The 22251-nt window shown below is 59.5% G+C and overlaps 1 protein-coding gene across 1 annotated transcript in view; it reads left to right on the top strand.

Annotated features, from left to right (window-relative positions):
- The window catches only part of SLIT1 (slit guidance ligand 1), a 63500-nt gene that overhangs the window by 10545 nt on the left and 30704 nt on the right, over positions 1–22251 (top strand). Inside the window, exons 2-4 of the mRNA XM_063338977.1 lie at positions 2099–2170; positions 2478–2549; positions 3206–3277. Of these exons, the coding sequence (XP_063195047.1) occupies positions 2099–2170; positions 2478–2549; positions 3206–3277 (216 nt within the window). The remainder of the gene's footprint in view (positions 1–2098; positions 2171–2477; positions 2550–3205; positions 3278–22251) is intronic.

Below are 22251 nucleotides of genomic sequence, written 5' to 3'. Positions count from 1 at the left end.
CTGGCCCCAAACCTGTGGTCCATCAGGAGGTGGGCACACACATCTGCATGTACCGAGACACCCCTCCTGCGGTGATAGATGTCCCTAAAATGCATGACCCACCCCAGCACCTTGTGCCTGGGACTTGGAGCCTGGCCATGGGTTTTGCTGCCCGGGAGAGGGGCAGGGTTGAGCCCTGGGGTTGGAGCCCCATCCCGGGGAGCCAGGTGTGCAGGCTGTGGGCTGGCTGGACGGGGAGCCGGGCGAGCCACGGGGCTGCAGAGCCCGAGTGTGAGTTTCAGTTTAATCGCCGGGGCTGGGGAACCTCTATTCATTCCCAGCTCACATTCATCTGTGTCCTAGTAACGGTGCTCTCCCCACCTCCTTCCCCACACAGGCACACACGGCTGGATAATGGCAGGAGCCCGGCAATCTCGGTGGCTGAATAGCGGTGTAATTACGAGGCTATAATGGCGAGCTGGAACTCATTAGCCATTATCAGCCGTTTCAGCAGGACAATGGCAGCACCCCGGGGTGCGCGGCTGCGCTGGCTGTACCCGGTGCCCTACACGCTGCTCGGTGGCTCCAGGGCCAACCCGCCGCTGACCTCGGCCCCTCGCCCGGCCGCAGAGCCCGCTGGACGGAGGCTTTGGCTCCGCTTGGGGATGATGGACTTTGTATTCAGCCCCTCGCATGATGTGGAGCGTCCCCAGGTCCCGCTGCTGGGGGGGGTTGTAGAGTCCTGGGTGCTGGGGTCCTGCCTGGGCACCTCAGCTTGCTCCAGGGTGGCACCCTCCTGCCTCTCCCCTGGCTCCGGCAGCTCGTTCTTCCCCCGACTGCCTCCCCCTCCTGTAGTTTATTTGTTTCTTCTTTATTTCTGTGTCTGAATTCAGTGTCTCCCACGTTTCTCCAGTGTGGGAGCATCCTCCATCCCCAGCGCATGGCGTGGGTAGATTGTCCTCGTGGCGAGGAGCACATGCTGCCGTGGGGTGCTGTGCACAGGGACCCCCCAGCTCTGCAGGCTCTAAGTCCAAGGGCTGCCGGTCCCTGCCTCTCCCTGCAGTGTGCGCAGCCCCTAATGCGGAAAGGCACTGTGAAGCTGAGGCTGCGAGGCGAAAATCTCTGCAGCTCCCAGCTCAATATATTTTAAAGCAGGATAATCCTAGCAGGGGCACGCTGGAGAATGTGGTGGGAGAGAGACAGGGAGGTGTAGCCACAGGCTGAGAGCAGAGCCCCTGCCACATGTGGGTCCAGCAGTGGGGCACAGCTTGTCCTGGTGCTCAGTAGAGCCTGAGCAAGACAGGAGCCATGGCGGGGGGGGTGTAGGCACCCCATGGATAACCCCCTACCCTTATTTCCACCAGCAGGGAGAGCAAGCCAGGACGGCATCTCTCCCCTGGTTAGCATGCCTGTCCCTGTGCTCGCCCAGGGCTTTTGCATGTGGGAGCCATGCCAGGAGAAACAGCTGGTCCCATACAAGTGTCTCTGAAGTGTGGGTTATTCTCCAGGCAGATGTTTCAGAGGTGGCACAGGCTGTGTCGTGTTGAGCACCGAACAGGTCGTGATGCATGTGGGTGACTTGCAGCTGGGTGTTTGGAGGGATCCTGCTTTTTGGGGGACAGCAGTTCACTTTCTTATTACCCCTGCCCTCTCTAAGCAGCTCTGTGCGTTTGGGATGACCCTACCAGGCGTTAGCTGCTCTTCCAGAGCAGGGTGATGTGCGTCCAGCCAGGAGGCTGCTGGTGTTGCGGAGCTGCTTATTCCATTACTGATGGCTCTGGGGCTCCTGTCCCAAGGACAGCATCCAGCGTGGGGACAGGGAGATGGGGGAGCCGGGCAGCCCCTGCCCCTTGCTGCTTTATGGTCCATGAAAGATGCCAGCTTGCACACTCCTGGCCAGCCAGACTTCTGTGTGCCCAGTGCTGCTGGCCATTGAGGATGAGGGTCCCCTCTGGAGCCAGTGGCTAGTCCTGCCATGCCCAGCAAGGGGCACAGAAATGCAGCAGCCACTGCTGTCCTTTGGGCCCTGCCTGCCCTTTTTGGGGAGCTCCTGGGGAGCCCCAGTGCCTGGGCACCTCTGGAGCGCTTCCTTGCTGATCTCCGCCTCTTCTCTCTGCAGGGAGCTCAACGGCAACAACATCACACGGATCAACAAGAATGACTTCGCCGGGCTGAAGCAGCTCCGTGTCCTGTGAGTTCCCGGCGAGAGGCTGGCTGCCCCGACCTTGGTGGGCGCCATGCTCGGCTTGTGGTCCCTCCTGGGGCTGGTAGAGATGATGCTGAGCCCTTTGCTGGGCATCTGGAGAGCAACCGTGTTGGGCTGAGCATGGTGGGCTTCCAGCTAGGAGGGAGCGGGGAGAAAGGAGCCAGGTTGTGTTGTGGGGATGGTGGGAGCGAGGTGGCCCTGGGTCCGGAGGAGTATCAGGAACCCCGCTGGTGAGACAGGGCACTGGGGCTGAGGACCACCTTTCTGGAAAGCTCACCCCTTCTCTCCACAGGCAGCTGATGGAAAACCAGATCAGCACGGTGGAGCGTGGGGCGTTTGATGACATGAAGGAGCTGGAGCGGCTGTGAGTGCCCGGGCGCGGAGGCGGGTCGGCACAGGGCTGCCAGATTTAGTCACAGAGAGCATCCTTTCCTTTTTGCCTTAAACTATAATGTATCGGTGCCGCCTGACTTCAAACAGCTCCTCTGCTGCGCGGCGGCAGTATTTTACAGTGTGGGAAGCAAACCTATTCCTGTTTCTGTAGCTCTTAAAGTCCTTTCTGATGCTTTTGAGGTGAGGGGCAGGTTAAACACAAATCACTCTCACTGTTATCAGCTGTGTCCTGTGTGTTAGCGAGGGAGTCGTAAGTTCCAGTCCAGTACTCAGTAAAATATCTCAGGAGTTTAAAAATCCTGAGCTGCTCAAGCAAATACGAGGAGCTGAGCGAGCAGCAGGTTAACAGTGCAGTTAAGCAGCAATCAGCAGTTAACAGCTTGGAGTCCTGTCTGCGTGTAATTACAATATTGTGAGTAAGTTTATTAAAGCCCTGTTGGTTGCCCTTGCCTGGGATTGCTGTGGGCGGGACAAGGGTGTCCTCTCCAGGTGGGATGCTCTGCCCTAATGGCCCTTCTGAGTGAGCCAGAGCTCCCCAGCTGTGCCTGGAGCTGCCAGCTGGGTGGCGGTGGGGTGTGTGTGATTGCTTTGCCCCCAAAACCCTGACCCTTTCCTCCTTCCCTGTAGACGGCTGAACCGCAACCAGCTCCACACCCTGCCTGAGCTCCTCTTCCAGAACAACCAGGCGCTGTCGCGGCTGTGAGTACCCTGGTCGCGGCTCGCGTGGGCTTGCTCCTGGGGCTGCCGGGGGGTTTGGAGGGCCACTGATGCCCTGGGAGGGTGCTGCTTCTCATGGTGTGTGTGTGTGTGTGTGTGTGTGTGTGTGTGCGCGCTGGTGGTTACTGGTGTCCCAGTGGGTGCCCGGTGTGTGGCAGGGGAATGCACCCTTTTTCTGAGCGCTCCCGGATCCTCAGCTGGAGCGTGCAGCACGGCAGGGGATTGGCTTTGCCTTACAGAAGGCCTGAGACCCGCGCTGTTAAAGATGGTGTTAAATGTCCCTGCGGCGCATGGGGATGCAGGAGGAGGTGCTGCCAGTTTGGGCTGGGGCTGGAGTTGCTGAGCCTGCATGGTGCCAGTCGCAGAGGTGCTGCGAGCCCCACAGCCTCCTCTCTGGGTGCGGATCATAGGCTCTGGAGCGGGATGCCCTTACCACCTAGATCGGGTTTTTCATGGAGGGAGAGTGAACAAGAATGTCCCCAGGGGGGTTGCACACTGCCCAGAGACCTCCGCAGGGCACAGAGAGCCCCACGGCTCCAGACCTGCCTTTCTGCTGGTGCCTGGGGAGGGATGGGGAAGCCCTGCCTGCGGCAGATCCAGTCCCTCGCGCCTGCCGCCCCCTCCCCGCACAGCCCTGCCTGCCCCCAGCCCTGCCTGTCCCTCTGCACCCAGGGAAACACCCCGGGGGACCATCTCCTGTCGTGCAAGCACCTCTGCTCCTCCCCGCTCCATGCAGCAGCAGGCTGCCTGGGCAGGGCTGCTGGGCTTTCCGTAAATATCCTCTTTTCCATATTGGCTTCCCCTTGCCTGGGGCTGCTTTGCTCGGGCGACAGTGCTGGTGGCAGTGCCAGCGTTGTTCAAACCGCAGGAAATCCTCTTAACAAAGCGTTTACCAGCTCTCAGCTGTGTCAGGCGCCACGTACATCTGGAAGGATGCTGCGAGGAGGAGGGGGTGCGTGCCAAACTGGGGCTGGATGCTCTCCATCGCTTGGAGAAGATGCTTGCACCCTGCGGCTGATTTGCAGCGCGTGGGAGCAGGGCGGCTGTGGCCGGGACACGAGGTCTCCGATTATTTGCGTCTCGGGATCTCCATTTCTCAGCTGTGAAATGAGGATGCCACATTCCTGTTGGGGCAGGGTAGGAGCAGATGAAATAACGGAATGGGCTCAGACGTTGCCAGGACAGGCAGGGCCGTGTCGGGGCCAGGCAGCCCGGCCAGCGCAGGCAGGCTGCGGCTCAGCCGTTTTGATATCAGCGGCCGTGCCAGTTTCTTCCGACAGTGCCCGGGAGTCAGTGCCGGAGTCCAGCCGGAGGCGGTGTAATGAAGGGTTAAAACGCCATGTGGGTTGCCAGCGTGGGATGTGTGAAATGGTGGACTGGCGCCAAAGATGGGCCTAGGTAATGGCAGCTGATAGCACAGGCGTTCAATTAATTATCAAATGGCATTTGTTGAGCTCAGCTGCGCCGTATCGTGGCGCCAGCAAAGGGCCCATCCTCCTCCAGCCGCCCATTGCATAACAAAAACACGGTCGAGAGAATTATTTTACAAACACTAATGTTTCCCTTTTAATCTTCTCTGGATTTTAATACCAGGCTCTTTCAAACAGCAAACCCCAACAATTAATTGGGGAGATGCAGAAGGGCAGCCTCCCAGGCGGGCTGTGCGGTGTGCCCTGTCGCGGCCCCCAGGCTCGCGTGGAACCAGGGCTGTGCCATGGTGTGCCTGGGGCTGTATGTACCCTCTCATGGTGTGCCTGGGGCTGTATGTACCCTCTCACGGTGTGCTTGGGGCTGTATGTACCCTCGCATGGTGTGCACGGGGCTGTACATACTGCCATGGGCGAGGAGGGATGTGCAAGATGCTCCTTCTGCAGGCGCATTTCAGCTTCTGCCTGTCACTTTACTGTTGCTTTCCGCGATGTGGTGGTCATTTTGAGCCTATTCTCTCCCACCCTGCGTTGAAGCTATCTTCTGGCCACCTCTGCTGGGATAAACTCCACCTTGGACACCAGCACCTGGAGCTTTTCTTGTGCAATCTGGGGTGGTGTGAGGGGGGCTCAGATTTTGCAGCCCCTCAGGGACAGGCAGCGCGATGTCTGGGGGAGCAGAGGGTCCCCATGACAAGCTGTGGGACTGGGGACAGTGGTAGGATGCAGAACTGGGGAGCACATTAGGACCTGCTGCCCTGGAAGACCCACAGATTCTGCATTTGGGCAAGAAAGCCCTACGTGCAGGAGGACCTTCTTCTCCCACTTCTCATGGCTTCTTGTTGCTGAGGTGTCCAAGGTCTTTTGGGGGGGGATGGCAGGGCAGGGGGTGCCCAGGGCAGCGCTTGTCTAGACACATGGTCACGCTGGCTTAGCAGGAGGTGGGATCTGGACCCGTGCTAGTCCAGCTGGTGTGGGAGGTCATAGGATGCTCTTAAATTACTGCAAACCTGGCTCAGGCTACGGGGGTGTGAGTCAGTGGGGAGCAGTTTTAAGCTAAATTGAAATCAGCTCACCTTGAACTGAAATCGGAGCCTCTCCGCCAGGCTCTATGCTTATTTAATGGCTGAAATGGATCTGGGGTGGCCCCACGGCTCAATGCCCCCTCCCTGCCCCTGAGGCAGGCTGGGACCAGTGCTGGTCGGGGTGGGATGAGAAGAGAGGGCTCTTACCAGCACCGTCCTCTTGGCAAATCCCAGTTTCCAGACCATTTCTAGCAAGCCGTGCCTGTGCAGGCTTCTTCATGCCCTGCCCGCTGCGGCCACCCACTGTGTGCTCCTCGAGCTCCCGAGGTATCCGCTAGGTCCTCACGTTCTCGCATCCTGATACTGGGAGGTCTTGAATTGGCAGAAACTGTCTGAATGAGTCGGGCTGAGGTCTGCTTAGCTGGGAAATGAGGCTGACGGCTCTGGCAGGTGGGTGGCAGCTGCGGCAGAGAGGCAGGGGTGGATGCAGGAACCAGCGGGATTTGCTTAGATGGGCACCTGGGTGCTGGACTGGATGGTCCAACCTCTTTCAGCCTTAATCTTGATGCATCTTCGGCAGCACAGCAGTAACAGGGCAGCAGGTTAAGGCAGGTCTGTTGAATGTGGGGTACGCGATACCCATAGAGCAGTTTTCCACCATCCATCGAGCCTCATGGAAGTATCTCACAAGCACGGAGAGGAGGACCTTGGGCTTGGGCTGGGATGGAGAGCTGTTTGTCCCCCTCCTGGGTCTGAGCGTCAAAGCCTAATCCCCGTCGGTGGTGCTTTGTGGTCTCCCAGCCCGGCTCGAGCTGCAATTAGTTAGTCGGAGCTGGGCTATAAAGAGCATTTGTGCATCGGGATAATGGAAAGGGTTGGAGTTAAACCTGATCCGTCGGGGCTTAAATAAACTGGGGAATGGCAGGAAAGGGCCAGCGAAAAGCAAACCTCAAATGAGGGCATGGGGGAGGTGAGACGCCCGGAGAGGAATGTTTTCCCCTCGGTATTTGGGAATATTGAGCTGACGCCGGCCCGGAGCCCGTCTCGGTCTGAGGTGGTGGGGTAGGGGGGGCCGTGCCAGCACCTCGGCAGCGGGGCCGGGAGGTGGGAGGGCTCTTCGCATGGCCTCCCTTATTTATATCCGCCGCAACGAGCGGATAACTCATTAAGCAGCCCCGGTGGCTGGAAATGGTGCTGATCTGAGGTTTCACTGGAGAGCGCCTGACCCCAGCGACCCCATCTCAAACTGGGTTTAATTAAACTGTCAGCACTGGACGGAAGAACAAAGCACCGTGGGCTTGGCGGGGTTGGGGGGGGCGGGGAGCGGCAGGGTCCCCCAGCAGCTCGCTGGGGAAGAGCGTGTCTCCTGCGAGGCGGAGGGCTGATAAAAGATGGATCTTTCCCTCCATCGAGGATTACCCGGGCAAGAAGGTGACCTCTGCTATTGCACTGCCCGGCGCTGGTCCCCGGTGCCCCGCAGCCGGGCACGTCTTGGCGCAGCACCGGTGCAGCCCTGCGGCACGCCGGGAGCTGGGGGGTGCTGGCAGACCTCCCTTCAGCATCTCTCCCGAGCTGGCAGGAGTTGTGGGTTTTTTTTTTTTCCCTTGGGAAGGGGAGACCCAAGCCCTTGAGTTTCTCTCTGCTCCCTCAGGAGGGATGGGGGAAGGATGGGAGAGGAGCTTTGTAGCCCTGTCTCCCCTCTCTCCCCACCTTCCCTTAAAACCGCCTCCTGAAGCTGTTTTTCAGCCCCCGAGAGCGTGCTGGGCGGAGGATGCGGGGAGGAGAGAGGAGGCTGGGATGGCCGTAGCAGCAGGGCGAGAACAGAAACGCTGCAGGCGCATCGTCAGGGAGGCAAAGACGTGGGCTGTCGAAATGTGCTAAAGGCAGCCGGGGTGGCTATAAATAAATGGTTTTCTCCGAGGGAAAGCCGAGCTGGCGCGAGGGAGGAGAGGAACGGTGGGTGCTCGGCTGCGGGGAGCTCTGGGGAGATGCTCCCACGGGGGAGCAGCGATCCTGGCTGGATGTATCCCCCTTGGGAGCAGCTGCCCAGAGGTTTGTCTTGCCAAAAACTGCAGCAGCTGCTCCATGCTCGGCAGAGCGGGAGCTGAGAGAGGATGAGCTGAGAGTGGGGGGAAAAAGGTCTTGTCTCCAGAAGGAGGAAGATTTAGGACTTGGGCTGTGTCTGGTGGGTTCCTGTCGGACTCCTGCCAGCAAAAATGGTGGAGGAGATGGTGCGGTGTCCGACCTGGCAGCCAAGACCAGGGGAAGGGCCGGTGGTGCTGTTCTCCCCTCTGTAAGGGCAGGGGCTCCCTGGAAACGGCATTAACATCTCAATCAGGACCGGTGGCTTTCTGAGCCGGGGACATGCGAAGTGCTGTGGGAGCTGGGGGGATTGTCACGCTCCTGTGAGACTCTCCTCCTGCCAGCAGAGCCTGCAGAGGAGCAGCGATGCTCTCCACTTCTGTCTGGGAGCTGAGACGGAGACCAGGGGCTGATCCAGACTCCCTCTGGACCAGGAGTATTTAAAGATGTGGGTGATGAGGGAGTTTTGAGCCGAGTCTCAGAGAGCACTGCGGCTGGGTGTGCTGCCCTGGCAGGAGGGTTTACATTCCGGCGAGCTCTGGGGCAGGTTCCTCTCTCCCTCCCTGCAACTGGCCAAGCCCAGCCCTAACTGCCTTTGGAAAAGCAGGCGGAGAAAAATGGAGCGGTGCTAAATAACTTGAGAAAATGCAAATGACATCCTTCAAGAAGGAGAGAACCACAACCACGCGGGAGGAAGCTGCGAGCTGAGTAGTAGCAAAACAGGGTGACAAGTGAAAAAGGAGCTGTCGGAGAAAGGAATAACAAAACAGGCCCCGCTCGGATGGGGCTGGCTGCGCGTGGGAGGTGTTGCTTGTGAGACTGTACCAGTGACCGTTCCTCTTGGCGCCGCACTGGGAAAACCCCCGGATAGGAAAAGGAGAGATGGAGAAATGTCGGGACAAAAATGGGTGCTTGGTGGCCGTGGAGCAATCCTGTGCTCCCACGGTGGGTGGCCGTGCCGGTGCTGGATGGGAGGTGTGGGTGCATCTCTGCTCCCCTCCCAGCCAGGGGGGACTCACCTGCTCGAGCCCTGGTTTCGGTCTGTTTGCGGCGGGGGATTTTTGGTGCCTGCCCGCGTGTTGGCTCCCTGGAAATCCCGCTGTGGTGGTAGGCTGGCTCTGGCTGCGCTCCGGCTCTCCTGTGCCAGACACCCGCCCTGTCCTCCCACGGACGCTCCTGTTGGGGCTTTGGCTGAGGTTTTGCTCCCTCCGGGGATGTTTTGTGTGCGTTCCGCAGCCGGTGCGCTCGGCATGCGCCGGGGAGCCTGCAGCCGCTGCGTGGGAAGGGGCCGGCAGGCACGGCGTGGGGTTTTCATCTCTCCATGCTGGAGCACGGTCGCTCCGGCTGCCCCGGGGCTCCTGCTCCTTTGCTGCTCTGCTCTTCGCAAGAGATGTGTACGTGCAGCTTTCTGGTGTCTCCCCGCACAGCTCCGTGGTCCAAGAGCAAGGTGACAAGGTCGGGAGCAAACCTCCGCTTCCCCGGCATCCCACGTTTCTGTCCTAGCATCCCCCTCCCCTCGCCGCGTGAGGGCCAAGTGTCCCCGTTGTCACCATGCCCACATTTTGGCTGTTGTCCCCTTGACTCCGGGTGCCGTACCCCCTCGCGCTCCCTGACAAAGCCCCTTCTGTCAGGGACAGAGCAGGGCTGGGGGGGCCAGGCTGGGATGTGTCCCCCCGAATACCAATCAGGAGGGAGAGCATGTTTACTCCGGGAGCTGGGGGGGACGACGACTGCAGGGACTGTGCGCTGCAAGACCACCACCCCCCCGCCAACAGCCAGGGGGATGGGGAGGGGGAAGAGAGGCCTCGCCGCAGCCCCTGGGAACAAAGAGTCAGTGTGGCTGGTGACAGCTCTAAGGAAACGCGGGGAAACAAATGTGCCACTAATAGGTGGGGAGGTTACCTAGGAAAAGATGCTGCCAGGCGGGCGGGCAGCCAGCCCCCTCCCCGGCGGGCTGGCAGGCGGCGAGGGGCTGGGGGTGGCACCCCCAGGGGGGTTCGGGGGGCTGCAGCGGGGCCAAGCCAAGGTGGGTTCGTGGTCTGTCCCTGGTGGGCATACCCTTGTGCTGCTGTCCCCCCAGGGACAGCATCCTTACGGGTGTGGTAAGGACATCGCTGGGTTTTCCTGCTGGGGAAGCGCCACCGTTGTGCAGGGAGCTGCTTGCTCTTCCCCTTCTTCCGCCATCGCTAACGTGCCACAGACCTCAGCTCTTTTGGGGGGCCCCCAGAAAAACTCCCTGGGCAATCCTGAGTATGGCCTCACGGACTTAAACACTTGCTTAAGACCGTTTTATATTTCAGCACCTCCATAAACATTTTGGGACCTGACTCACGGTCTGCAGAGGCACAGGAGTGCCAGGGCGAGGGTCACTGCCATGCCCCGACCTGCCACCAAGGAGCCTTCTGCTTCCCTTCCCACCAGCCTGAGCCCCCTCCCACCAGGGGGGACTCTGTTTGGGGGTGTCCCGGCCCCCAGCTCTCTCCTGCACCATTATTCCGCCAGCCAAGCCGGAGCTGCCAGGAGCAGGCATTGCCAGCTGGCTGCCTGGAGATAATCTGTCCCCTCCCTCCGTGCACCCCGTTGTGCTCCTGACCCATGGCCGGCTCCGGATTTCTGGGTGTTGAGTCGCTTCCAAGGTTTCCCCGGCGATGCGTGGGGTTGAGCCCTGCTCCCAGGGCTCCCTCCTCGGGCTGCCGGCTTTGCCGGGCATGCCCTCGGTCTTGCTTTGGGCACAGGGCTTGGATTTGGCTTTCTTAGCGTTATGGGAGCAAAGAGGTCTGGGTCTGTAGTGAGGGGCAGCTTCCAGCCCCCTGCCCCTTTCCGCAAACTGCCCCCCTCCATGTGGCATCATGTGGAGCATCCCTGCCCACCTCCCCGGCGATCCCTGCCACACCGGCAAATGGGAATTTGCAACCTGCGGGGGAAAAAAATGATGGAAAAATCAAGTCTTCCTAATGCTGGGCAGTGGTGCTAATTACACAGCTATTAAAACACAGGGGAATTATTTATTCCTTCCCCCCATTGCAGCTCATCGCCTGCATCGTGCCACGTTCACCCCTCGGCCACCTTTGGTCCCCTGAAAGAGTTAAAAGAGCACTCGGAGGAGCGGATCCCTTTGTCCATACATTTTGGGAGCAGAATAAAGGCATTTCCTTCCTCCTGTTTTCACAGCTCAGATAGCAGAAGGGTTCAAAGTAATTTTAAGGAATCGTGAGCAGAATCAGCCTTTGGTAATTTGACTTCCAGGATGTGGAAGAAAAAAGCATTATGCACTGATTTTTAGGGTAAATTCTAACTTGGTACCCATGCACGTGTATCCCACGGATGTGTTAATGTGCAGAGCCAGGTAATTAACCTGTGAGTCGGTTCCCAAAAGGCTTATGGAGGTGCTTAAAAATAAGGTTGGGCGGGTGGGTGCCGAGGCCCCTTGTCTCCTGATGGGACTGTCCCAAAAACAAGCCACCAGCAGTTTCCAGCGCTGCTCCCGACAGCTGCCTGTGAGGGTGCCTGTGCCGCATCCCTTCTCTGCTGCTCCCGAGGTGCCCGTGGTGCCGCCGGCATCCGTGCTGGACCACGCAGCCTGGAGCCCCAGTGCCAGCTTCTTGGCTCAGTGGGCACCAGCTTCTTGCCCGCGGGTGCTTTACCCACCGCAGTAGGTGGGAAATTTTCCCTGTGCTGAAGCATCTTAAAGACTAAACGTGTGTGATGGGGGAAGATGCCCCGTCTCGCACCCAGGGGGTTTGCCGGTGCAGCAAGGCTTGTAGGCATTGCCAAGGGGGAAGCTGTCCTCCACCTGCATGGATGGGCTGGGGGTATCCTTGTTTGGAGACCCCGCTTCCCTGTCTGTGCCGATTGGCATCCGGGCACAAGCGCAGGGCAGCTGCCTGCGCAAAGAAACCTGGCTGGCTGCGTGTTGGCGGGGCGGGGGGGGGCTGCTGGGGAGGTGGGGATTCGTTTCCCAGATTCTCATCTGTGTTAAATTAATTATCATCCCAGGCTTATCCTCACTTAACCAGCGAGACGCAGACATCTGTGGTTGGGACCCCCACCGCCCCTCCAGAGCTAAGCAGCGTACGGATTAAGAGGTCTTACCGGCTGCCTCCCCCGGCCCCTTCGTGGTTCTTGCACACCCCCTGCCCTCCACCTTGCCCCCGAAGGCTTCGGTCCCCGTTTGTGCCTGTATTTCCCTTCAGGACAGGAAAAGCTGGATTAATTTTTACTGCTCCCAAGGGAGCAGTTGGTAACCGAAGACGTCTCGCTGTCTTGTTTTCTGTAAAGCAGGAGGCAGGAAACGGCAGGGATGGTTTAAAATGGTTTCCTCACCCCCCCCAACCCCTCTCTTCTCCCCGTCTGATCCTCGCCGCCCCTCCGATGGCGGATGGCTTGGAGAGAAATAAAGTTGCTCAGACTTTTTCCAGGCCCTGGGGCTGGAGGAGAAGAAGTTTCTACCGGGAGGTGCAGGTGGGAAGAGCTCGGCCACCCTCTTGAGTGTTTGGGAAATGGTAATTTTGGGGATGCTATGGAGGAGGAGCGAGGGGTGTTAGCGCAGTTGCACGGACAAGTGTGGGAAGCACAGGAAAAGCTCTCCAAAAGTGCTTCTCACCCCGGAGCTGGAAGTCCTCCATCCCCAGACCCCTCCCATGACAGAATTGGGAAGGGGACCCAGGAATCCTGGCCCTGCATCCCCCTCCCCGCCACCGCCTTCCCATTCCCGGTACGGGACTCAAAGGAGCTTTTGTCTGGGCTCTGAGCCCCACAGGTGGGTGGGCGCTTCATCCCCCCCGCCTCCTTACCCCTTGGGCCGGGATGCTTTTTCCCAGGGGCCGCTGTTGGCCCCCGTCGCTACGCGACGCGGGCTTGCGGGTCGCCTCGGCAACGGGGGCCTGGGGATGCGGGTTGGGGGTCGACCCCATCATGGGACCCTCTTGAGATGTTTGCCTGGTGGAGGGGGGGAGAGCTGGGGGATCCCGCTTGCCGCGGGCCGGCCCGTACCCAGCAAAACGCGCGGCCGCGCGTTTTGCTGGGTACGTGCCGGCCCGCGGCAAGCGCGGTGGAAATGCAAGATCGCCACGTGCCATGCCGGTGTGTGCACGGCACGGGGTGTAGGATTGGGATGCAGGTACCCGGCATCGGGGTTTCTCCCCAGGGATGCTCCAGGGCGGCTCCTCTCCATCGCCCAGCCAGGCACTTACCGCCGGTGCTATTAATGACTAATCATAGGGACGAATTTTGGCGGGGGGGAATCTGTGCTTGTGGGGTAAACGGGAGCAAGGGCCGGCGGGGGGGGTGGGGGGCAGCGCTGGCTGCATTCCCAGGATTCGGCGACGTTTCCAGCTCTTGCTGTCCGACCAGAGGCATTTCCACCTCCCGGCGTCGCCGTCCCGCTCCGGCTCGCTTGTTCCTTTCCCCATGGGCGCAGCGTGTTGCTCATTCCTGCATCTCCTACGATTTCACAGCATCCCCGCAGCCGGGTGTTAATGAGATTAGAACCCAAGCTTTAAGATGTCTCTCTCTATCCTTTGCCATCCAATTACACAGCCCGCATGGTATCTGATTGCCTGCGAGAGGGGAGGACTGGGGCTGGCTGGGATGGGAGGATGCAGCTGGTCTTTCTGGGTATCAGCCCCGCCGTGCCGAGTGGTTTTCTTTCTTTTCTTTTCTTTCTTTTTTTTTTTTAAACTCCCCCCTTGGCTTTGAGCTGCTTCGTTTGGCTTTTTCATTGCTTCTCGACGTGGCGGCTGGGCAGAATTTGTTTAAATTAACTGCTTGAATGGCAGCGTTTGTGTGTGTTGGTGGTGGTGCGGGGAGCTCAGACAGCACCAGAATGGATGAGGGGGATTAAAGGTGCCTAATGGGTTCCAGATGGGCATCCCGGACTGGGAAACACCCCTGCAACCCCAGCCCCCGCCGGGGGCGGCTGGCAAGGAGCTCGGGGCTGGGAGCCGGGATGCTGCAGGGGGTGGCTGCCTGGCTGTCCGGCGGCAGGGCGGCTGCTCCGAGCGTGTGCCCGTGGGACCGGAGCTCCCTGAGGCTCCTGGGGTGCCGGCTGCCTCTGCACCATTCCCAGGGGATGCACCATAGGAGGCACCTTCCCTGGCTGGCCCGGAGCGTGGGATGCAGCAGGCTCCACACTCCCCGCTCCAAGATGCTGGCTCTGGGGACGCAGGGACACTGGGGACTATCACTGTGTGCGAGTCCGGCTTTTGGAGATGCCTTAGCTCCGTCGTTAGCTGACATTGCAAATACAGCCTGCGATGGCCGCACTGCTGGAGCGGCAGTTTCTGCTCAGCAGTCTTGGTCGCAATGTGAGGAATGATAATATTTAGTCTTTGACGCCCTCCCCCTGGGCTCTAGGGTACCTCGGGGCGCTCGCTCGGTCCTGCGTCCTCACCGCTGCAGACATCAGCGTATTTTTTTCTTATTTACAGACGGAAAACTGAGTCCCAGAGACAGGAGCTAAATTGCCTGTGCGGCCCTGCCAGCTGCATTTCCCAGAGCTGTAGGGATTAGAGACACGGTGACAGCCCTCCCTGGCTCTCCAAGGGCCGCACCTCCAACCGATGGCCCAATTCCTCCTCCAGACCCTGCTGCGCGGTGCCAGGGCTGTGTGATCACAGCCCGTCCGGAGGCAGTGCCTAGACTGGAAGCACGTCAGTGCCAAGCGAGATGAAGCGTGGAGGAGCGAAGGGCTGCTGGGGAGCGGTGTCGCTGGTGGGATCGTTGCTTTTGAGTTTTATTAATGGCTGGGAGCAGGAGCAGGTTATAAGCTGCCAGCCGGCTGGCTGCTGGGGATATCACCTGTCCTGTAGGATGGCTCGTCATTTCGCGGGGGATTTGAGCTTCTTAGGGGAGCAGGCTGCAGAAGAGCCCGTCAGGTTTAATGGGAGCGAGCATCAAGTGGTACCTTTTGCTGGAAAAGTCCTTTTTCCCAGTGGGAATGAGCCCACTCGCTCTGCAATGGCTTTTTGTGAAGGTAGTGGCTTGCTCTGGCGCGTCTGGCCGCATCCAAGCGGATAGCTGAGCCAGGGGATGAGGCAAGGCACGGGAGAGGAGACCCGTGGCAGTGTTCCTGATCCAGAAGTGCTGCAGCGCAAGGTGGGAGCCGAGGAGGGTCCGGGGAGGTTGGGAAGCACTGGCCGGCCTCCCTCACCCGCCGACCTTCAGTGGACGGTCTGCCTGCCAGCCCTCCCGGCCCATCCTTGGCCCCACATCCCCCCCACACACCCCGGCTCTCATTTCCTTCCACAAATATTGAGAAAATAAATAGTGTGGCCAAAAGGGGACGTCCCCGTGTCCCTCCGCACACAACCGCCTCCCTGGGGAGCCGTGCAGGTGGTGACCCCGCATTCCTCAGCCTGAGGGTGAACCGGAGAGAAAGCAAATATTGGCTTCTCCAGGGGCCACTCCAGCCCGTGCCTATGGCCAGGGCTGCCTCTTGCCTCAGGAAAGGGGCTTGGGGGGTGAGCAGGTCCCCGTCCCTGGCAGGGATGGTTGCACAAACCCAGCTCTTTGCCCAGGTAGTCAAGGTCCCTGCTGCGGTCTGATCCCGCTCCTCAGGGCAGGATCTGACCCCAGCGGGGTCCATCGCCGTGTATCCTCCCTCTCCCCCATCCTTCTTCACTCCCTCCATCCCCATCTTGTCTCTTAGCAACTGCCCCTGGCCAGGACCTGGGCTGTGCAGGGAGGGATGTGACACTTTCCATGCATCAGTCACTTTGCCACCTCCAGAGTGTCGTGAGGTTGTTAAGCCCCATGGCACTGGTTGGGCTGAGGTGCAGTGGGAGGCCCTGCCATGATAGAGCATCCCTGCCACGATAGAGCATCCCTGCACCGCCTCCGCCCGGGTAACAGCCGGCTGCTCTGCCTCCAGCTTGACACCGATCCCCGCTACAATAACAGTACGGGCGGCAATCAGGGAGGAATTAAAGGATAATTAATGCCAATCCACATGGAAAATTGCTCTCGTCAAACAAACCTGATATCATATTTTTTGATGAGCTGACAAATTGGGTTGATAAGTAGCGACTGTGCTGACATGATATACTGAGACTTCTGCAAGTCATTTTACTCTTGCCTGGAGGATATTGCGATGAAAATATTAATATTCCGCAAAAATCGATGTAGCATTTCTGACAGTGTGCTTCACTGGTAGACTGCCTGGGGGGAATTGCAGCGGTCGCCTTTCTGGCAGGGCGGCTGCAGCGGGGCTCTGATGATGATGAACTGATGTTCACCGTCTCTGCAGAGCCGTGGTAGTCTTGGGTTGTTCGATGGCAGTATTGGCGTTTGCCAACCCCCTCCCAGCTCTCCTGGCGTCTCATGTTCTCCTTCTGCCCTGCCCCAGCCAAGGGTGTGCAGTGAGCTGGGACGTAGAGGTGATGCAGCTGGGGAAGAACCTGTCTGCACCCTCAGGGAGCTCGGTTTGAAAGGAAACACAAACCAATAGGTGAAAGGAGCGGGGCTGGTGCCGCCGGCGGGATGCCTGTCTGGTGGGATGCTGGTCCCACAGAGCGGCTGGGAGTGTGTGGCTCTGCCTGAAACACCTGCGCTGGAAAACATCCTCATGCAAGGTCAGGCAGCTGGGGAAAAAAGAATGTAGGTCACAGCTACAAGACGGGGAAACAACGTCTGGGGACGTGGTTACACTGAAAAAGACTTAGCAGCCGTCGCTGCAGCCCTGCTTTGGGATGCGGGCTTCCAGCGCTGCAGCTTGGGGGGTGATGGATGAGCAGAGCAGCTCTGGGTACCGGCAGCTGGGAGGAGGGGGGTTGCCATTTTGGGGGGCAGCGGGGGAGGCCTCCGCTGAGCATCGTTTCTGCTTCGGGGCCTGCAGTTTAGAGAGATGTTGGGAAATCAGAAAGTGCTCGGAGAGGAAGCGCGGGATAATTGGAGGTCTGGAAAACCTGCCTTCCAGTGAAAAGAATTAAAAAGCTCAGCCTATTTAGTGTATGCAAGAGGAGGTTAGGAGGGGATTTGGTCCCCGTCTCTGCGTACCTGCATGGGGAGAAGACTGATTGTAGGCACCTCATTAATTCTGTAAAAAAAGAAAAAGAGAAAAAGCATAAGATCATTCAGTAGCTGGAGGCTGAAACTAGACAAATTCAGACTAGAAATAAATTTGGCTTTTCCACCACCGAGAGCAGTTAACCATTGAACACTCAGCTGGGAAGAGGTGGATTGGATGTCCTTTAAAGTTGCAAAGGAGACTGTACTTTCCCTGATAGTGAAAATGGGAAGGGAGAGGGTGGGAGCAGGAATCCCAGGAAGGCCTGAGCACAGAGGTGTCCCAGTGATGAAGTGTCCCCTTCTGGGTGATTGATGGCACCCCATCTGCTGTCCCTCTCTAGGCACATCAATCCAGCGCCTCCATCCCAAGCCAGGACCTTAACGGCTCACAAAGCCCCCGAGCGTCCCTGCTCTGCGAGGCTGGCTGGGCAAAGCCGCCTGCGGAGGCTCTTCTCCATCTGGGACGATGCGAGGTGACATCTGAGCAGGCACATCTGCTGGTGGAGACAGGGCTGCTGCAGCCGGGGGGTTCCTGCAGGGGGTCTCCCAGGCTGCCCCCGTTGCTCTTAGCCGGGCTGGGGGAGATCCACTGGCGCCGGTCTTCCCACGCTCTCCCTGGGGGATGCTCAGCCGTGGCCTTCCCAACCCATGTGCTGCAATCCTCTCTGAGCATCTCAGGCGGAGTTATATTTTACGAGCGCGGTAAAAGGGAAAGACGGCTTTGCTTTAATTTTATGAGCTACAAAGTACCTTGCCTGGTTAGGTGCTGGCTGAGCTTTGCAAGGGCTCTGCCTCGGAGTTCAGAGGGCAAATAGCGGCGGTGGCTGAAGATGCCGTCTCTCCCCTGCGCCGCTCCCCTGCCTGTCATGACGCCTCTTCCTCCAGTGCCCCCATCTCCGCAGAGCCAGGGTCTGCTCCTCTCCCCATCCCTTTGCAGAGACGCCAGCAGTGACGGTAACAGCGAGGCCAAAATGGACCGCTCCTGGATTCTCCGGCCGCAGGGTTTTCCTGGCTGCCGGTGCCTCGAAATTGTACCTGGGACAAGTGAAAAGGCGCAAGCCGGCTGCAGCTGGGGACGTGGCTCTGGCAAAGTCCCACCCTGGCTGCACGTTTTGGGGACAACCCGTGTGGAACGGCGGGATGCTGCGGGGAGCCACCGGTGAGCGGGGCGGTTGTGTGCAGACGCCTGAGTGCCCTCGCAGCCTGCCGACCCCTGATCCCCCGCTTGTAGCAACGTCTTTATGCTCTGGGAATCTTTGTGCTCCTGTCCTCGCAGCCTGCTACTGCCCGGCCTGGGTTTTGTGCTTTTGCTTCTTCCCCCCCCTTTTTTTTTTCCAGCCTCTTTCACAAAGACACCTATTCTCCCCCCCCCGCCCCGTGCCCCATGGATTTACACAGAAAGCTCACCCTCAACACGGCAAAAGAAAGGCCCGGGCGGCCCGGGAGAGGAAGCTCACACAAAATGCGGTGTGTGGCTCTTTGTGTCCCCTTTGTAATTCCCTGCACAATGAACTGCCCTGGCCACCCACCAGCCCCAGCGTACCCCCAGGTGCCCCGTCCGCCGTGGCCCCCCCGCCCCAGGCAGAGCTGGTGATGCTCCTCTGTGGGTGACCTTTTTGCTCAGGAAAGGGGAAATTTGGGCAGGATGGAGATCGCCATGTTCCCGCAGCAGCAAAAAGCCCCCTCGCATCCCCGCCGGCCCCCAGGCAGAGCACTGGGTGGGGGGGGGTGGTGTCCCTCCAGCAGAGCCCTTCCATCAGCCCCGCTCTGATGGCTTTTAACATGCTAATGACCCTCTCAAGGGCAGGAGCAGCTCTGTGTAAAACCCATGTTCAGCCCTCGGTCATGGACATTTGCTCGGAGACACAGTGTTAAATATTTATCCTCCCCGCCTCCCCCCTCCGACTCCGCAGGCATTAACAATAGCGATCGCAACCGGCCCCTTCCCCCTCGCCGGGAACATGTGGCTCCCGGACCATGACAGCGAACGTTATCGTTTGTACCTGTGAATTATTGATAAGGTATAAGATAGTTCTTGCGGTGAAAAAATAATGAGGGGGGGAGGCTGTTTGCAGCCTGGCGGGGCGGGCGCTGCCTGCAAACCCTCTTCTCCCGGGGCAAAATGGGCGGTGGGACCCCATTCCTGCCGGGCCCCGTCCGCCAGCTGACCGTGCCGGCCCTTAGCAGCGTGTGGCCGGCACCAGGCTGCCTTTGTGCATGGCGGCTCCTCTCTTGGCGTGGGTCTCGCCGGCGCCTGTCCCCTCCTGCCTGCCCGCTGCCTTCCCCGGGGGAGGTGGGCAGCTGCCCGCCCTCCCCAGCCCCGCGCTGCCGGGGGATGCTCGCTCAGGCAGCTGCCTGCGGGTCACCGAGGTGAGTGGGGATGTCCCCGCTCCGCGGGACGGCTGCCCACCCTGCGGTGCCTCGGCGGGGAAAGGGCAGGTATGGCCTGGCCCCGCAGACGCCGTGGCTCCAGCGAGCAGATGGGGTTTAGCCTGGGAGAGCGTTTCAGATGGCAGGGCTGGGGGGCTCGGGAGGTCTCCAGGGGCGGGAGGAAGGAGAACGGTCCTTGGTCCATGGCTTTATGGCCATCGATGCGTGCTGTCCCTGTCCCTAATCTGTCCCTGGAAAAAGGGGGGTGAGGCTGCTGAGGAAAGCAGGTGGCAGCCCTGGAAGAAGGAGGTCTGTTCCCTGGCTTAGGGCTGTCCTTTGGCTGGGAGCTGGACTCAGCGCATCCGTCCCTTGAGCTATGGGGGTGAGAGCCTGTCGCAGAGAGCCCCCGGATCCACCAGCCCTGGCAGGTCTGGGCTCCAGCTGCGCCTTGCGAGGCTCTGGGATGCCATGCCGGAGGGTGCAGATGGCTCGGAGGGATCTTGTCGTCGGTGGTGTGGGCAGTGCGATTAAAACCAGGGTGCCTCTTTATCCAGTTCAAAGCCTGGCTTTGATGGACTTAGACCCTCAACCCTGCTGTGTTTTGCGGGGAGAGCATTAGCAGGAGAGCCAGGGCATTAGCGTGCAGAGCCTGGCCTGATCTGGGGTTACGCATCTGCGTCCGTGGGCTGGGTGATGGGTCACCGGGGTGCTGTGCCCACCCCAGGGACAGTGCGGGTCTAAGGGGAGCGCGGCCAGGATGATGCACCTTTCTCCCTTGCACAGAGCCCCCCCGCCACACTCCGGCAGCACCAGGAAGGCGCTGCCCAGACCTGCCGTGCACTGGCATCAGGTGTTGCTTTCCCAAAAATGTGTCTGAATCCGGTGTCCTGGACTCCAGGGATGCGGGACGTGCTGTTATTTCTGAAGATGCAGGAGTGTCTGGGAGACAGAGCTACCCCTGCCCATCACTCACCGCAGCCTGGGCCATGTCTGGGGGCCACCTGGGCAGCGCTGCTCCCCACCCCCTGCCCCATTGGTGGCTCCCAGTGGCAGCTATGGGGCTGGGAGGGTTCCCATGAGCCATCTACCTCCGTGGCTCCCTCTCTGGATCTCCTGGGGGAAGGTGGAGGTGTGGGGTTCTTGTGAGCACTGCTGGGGGAGGTGGATTCCTCATGCTATTCCTCGGCATTGGCACCATCACTGTCCCTTTCTGTCTGGCCTGAATGGTTTGGATACTGATTTTAATTGCATGCTGCAGTAGCAGAGTTGCTCCCAGCCTCCGGTTTCTGTCTTCCTCCCCACAGCGCTCCTGGGGCTGTGTGCCCAAGGAAGCATTTCTGGGTGAGCAGCATTGCACTGGTCTTCCCACCGGCTCCAAAAGATGGTCTGGGCTCCTGGAGGGGTCGTGTCCCCCCCCGCTGCTCCCCAGGGCGCTGCTTTTCCAGGTGTGCCTGGTGCAAGGGTGGGTGAAAAGTGATGCTGCTGGGGCAAAGGCTTGAAAGCAAAAATTAAGGAGTGATTAAGAGGGTGTGCAGTGTGTGTACACGCCGGTGGGCGTGTGGATGTGACTGGTGGGCGACGGGCTGCAGCATGTGTGCTGCAGGCGTGCCATGGGAGTTGCTCCCAGGCAGTGTGGCAGTGTGCTGAGAGCCCCTGGTCCGATGGTCCAGCGTTAGGCAGCGTTACCCCCACGTACGAGCTGCAGCATGGGAGCTGTAGCGAGCGCGGCTCCTCGCTTCCGCTGCGGCAGAGCATCCCCGAGCAGGCAGAGCATCCCCAGCGTCAAAGGCTGTGGGAGCACCAGCCGTGTCTCCCGCTCCCTGACTTGCCTCCAGTCCTGCAGCAAATACAGGCCAGGCCGCTCAGATATCAGCTCTAAAGTGTGAATTTCAAACCTTCCCTCTGTCCTCACCCCCTCTCCAGCATCTGACGGGAGGCGAGGAGAGCGGCTGGAGCATCAGGCACATGAAACAGCAGGGTTCAAAGCCCGGCACTGCGGCTCCCGCTTGCAAGCCGAGTTAAGTTTGCAGGCAATTACCTGGTGTTGTTCCCTGCCTTCGCTCCCGGACTTTTCCCTTGCAAACCGCCTGCTCCCTGCTTTGCTTTTAGGGGAAGAGCCTGGCAGCGGAGCAGCTCTGGGCTCCTACCTGCAGGTTACGGTGGGGGATGCTGCAGCCCTCCTGTGCCCCATCCTGTGGTCCCCACGGCTCCATCTCAGCACTGAATTTGGCTCTTACACCAAGCAGGCATTGAGGGGGGAGGCACAGACATTTTCTGTGCGGGGGGCAAAGCAAGGCAGCCGTGCTTCGGCCTCATTCAGAGCCGACACATGAGGGCGAGACCCAAGCCATGCCCTTTTCCCTCCAGCTGGAGGGGTGCAATGGGGATGGCTCGTCCCTCGCTGGATCCCAGGGTGCTGCGGGATGCTCGCGTGCTCGGCTGGAGCTGGGGCTGCGTGTGTGCATGGGGAGGATCCAGCCCTTTCAGAGGCGAGACGGCGCGTGTGAACTCGACTTCACAAGACATCAAATGCGCTGCAGTCGGATGGAAATTGGCTCTCGGAGCTCCTTTTTTCTGGCGCCGAGCAGCTTCCCGCTCCTGCCCCCTCCCCTCGGCGGGTGGATGGGCTGATAATATGGAAAAGCTCCTGCTCCCCTGCAAGCCGCGGTGCCCGGGATCTCATCTCCAGGCTCACTGACAATTTGCATTAATGTTTACTTAACTAACCGGGAGCCCTCTTACATCCTAACCGCCTTTGCTGGGCTGCCTCCTTTGTGCTCCGGGAATCTCAAGCCCTCAGAAAAAAAACCCTCTTTGCCAGAAGAACGGGCCTTTCTCCCAATTTACTTGAAAAGGTGTCCTGGATTTCTGCCCAGCCAGGACCCTGCATTGTTCCGAGAAGGATTTCAGCGCAGGAGCTGGCTAATATGCGGTATTTTACATATCTAATATGTTGTCAGAAATGCTTTTAAATCCCTATAATATTTACTTAGGAGGAAGCTTTTGGTGTATTAGGTAATTAAGTTAGGTAAAAGCGAGAGGCAAG

The sequence above is a fragment of the Chroicocephalus ridibundus genome, chromosome 6 (genome assembly GCF_963924245.1).
Source record: "Chroicocephalus ridibundus chromosome 6, bChrRid1.1, whole genome shotgun sequence".
NCBI lineage: Eukaryota > Metazoa > Chordata > Aves > Charadriiformes > Laridae > Chroicocephalus > Chroicocephalus ridibundus.
This window is presented reverse-complemented; position numbering and strand designations above follow the sequence as displayed.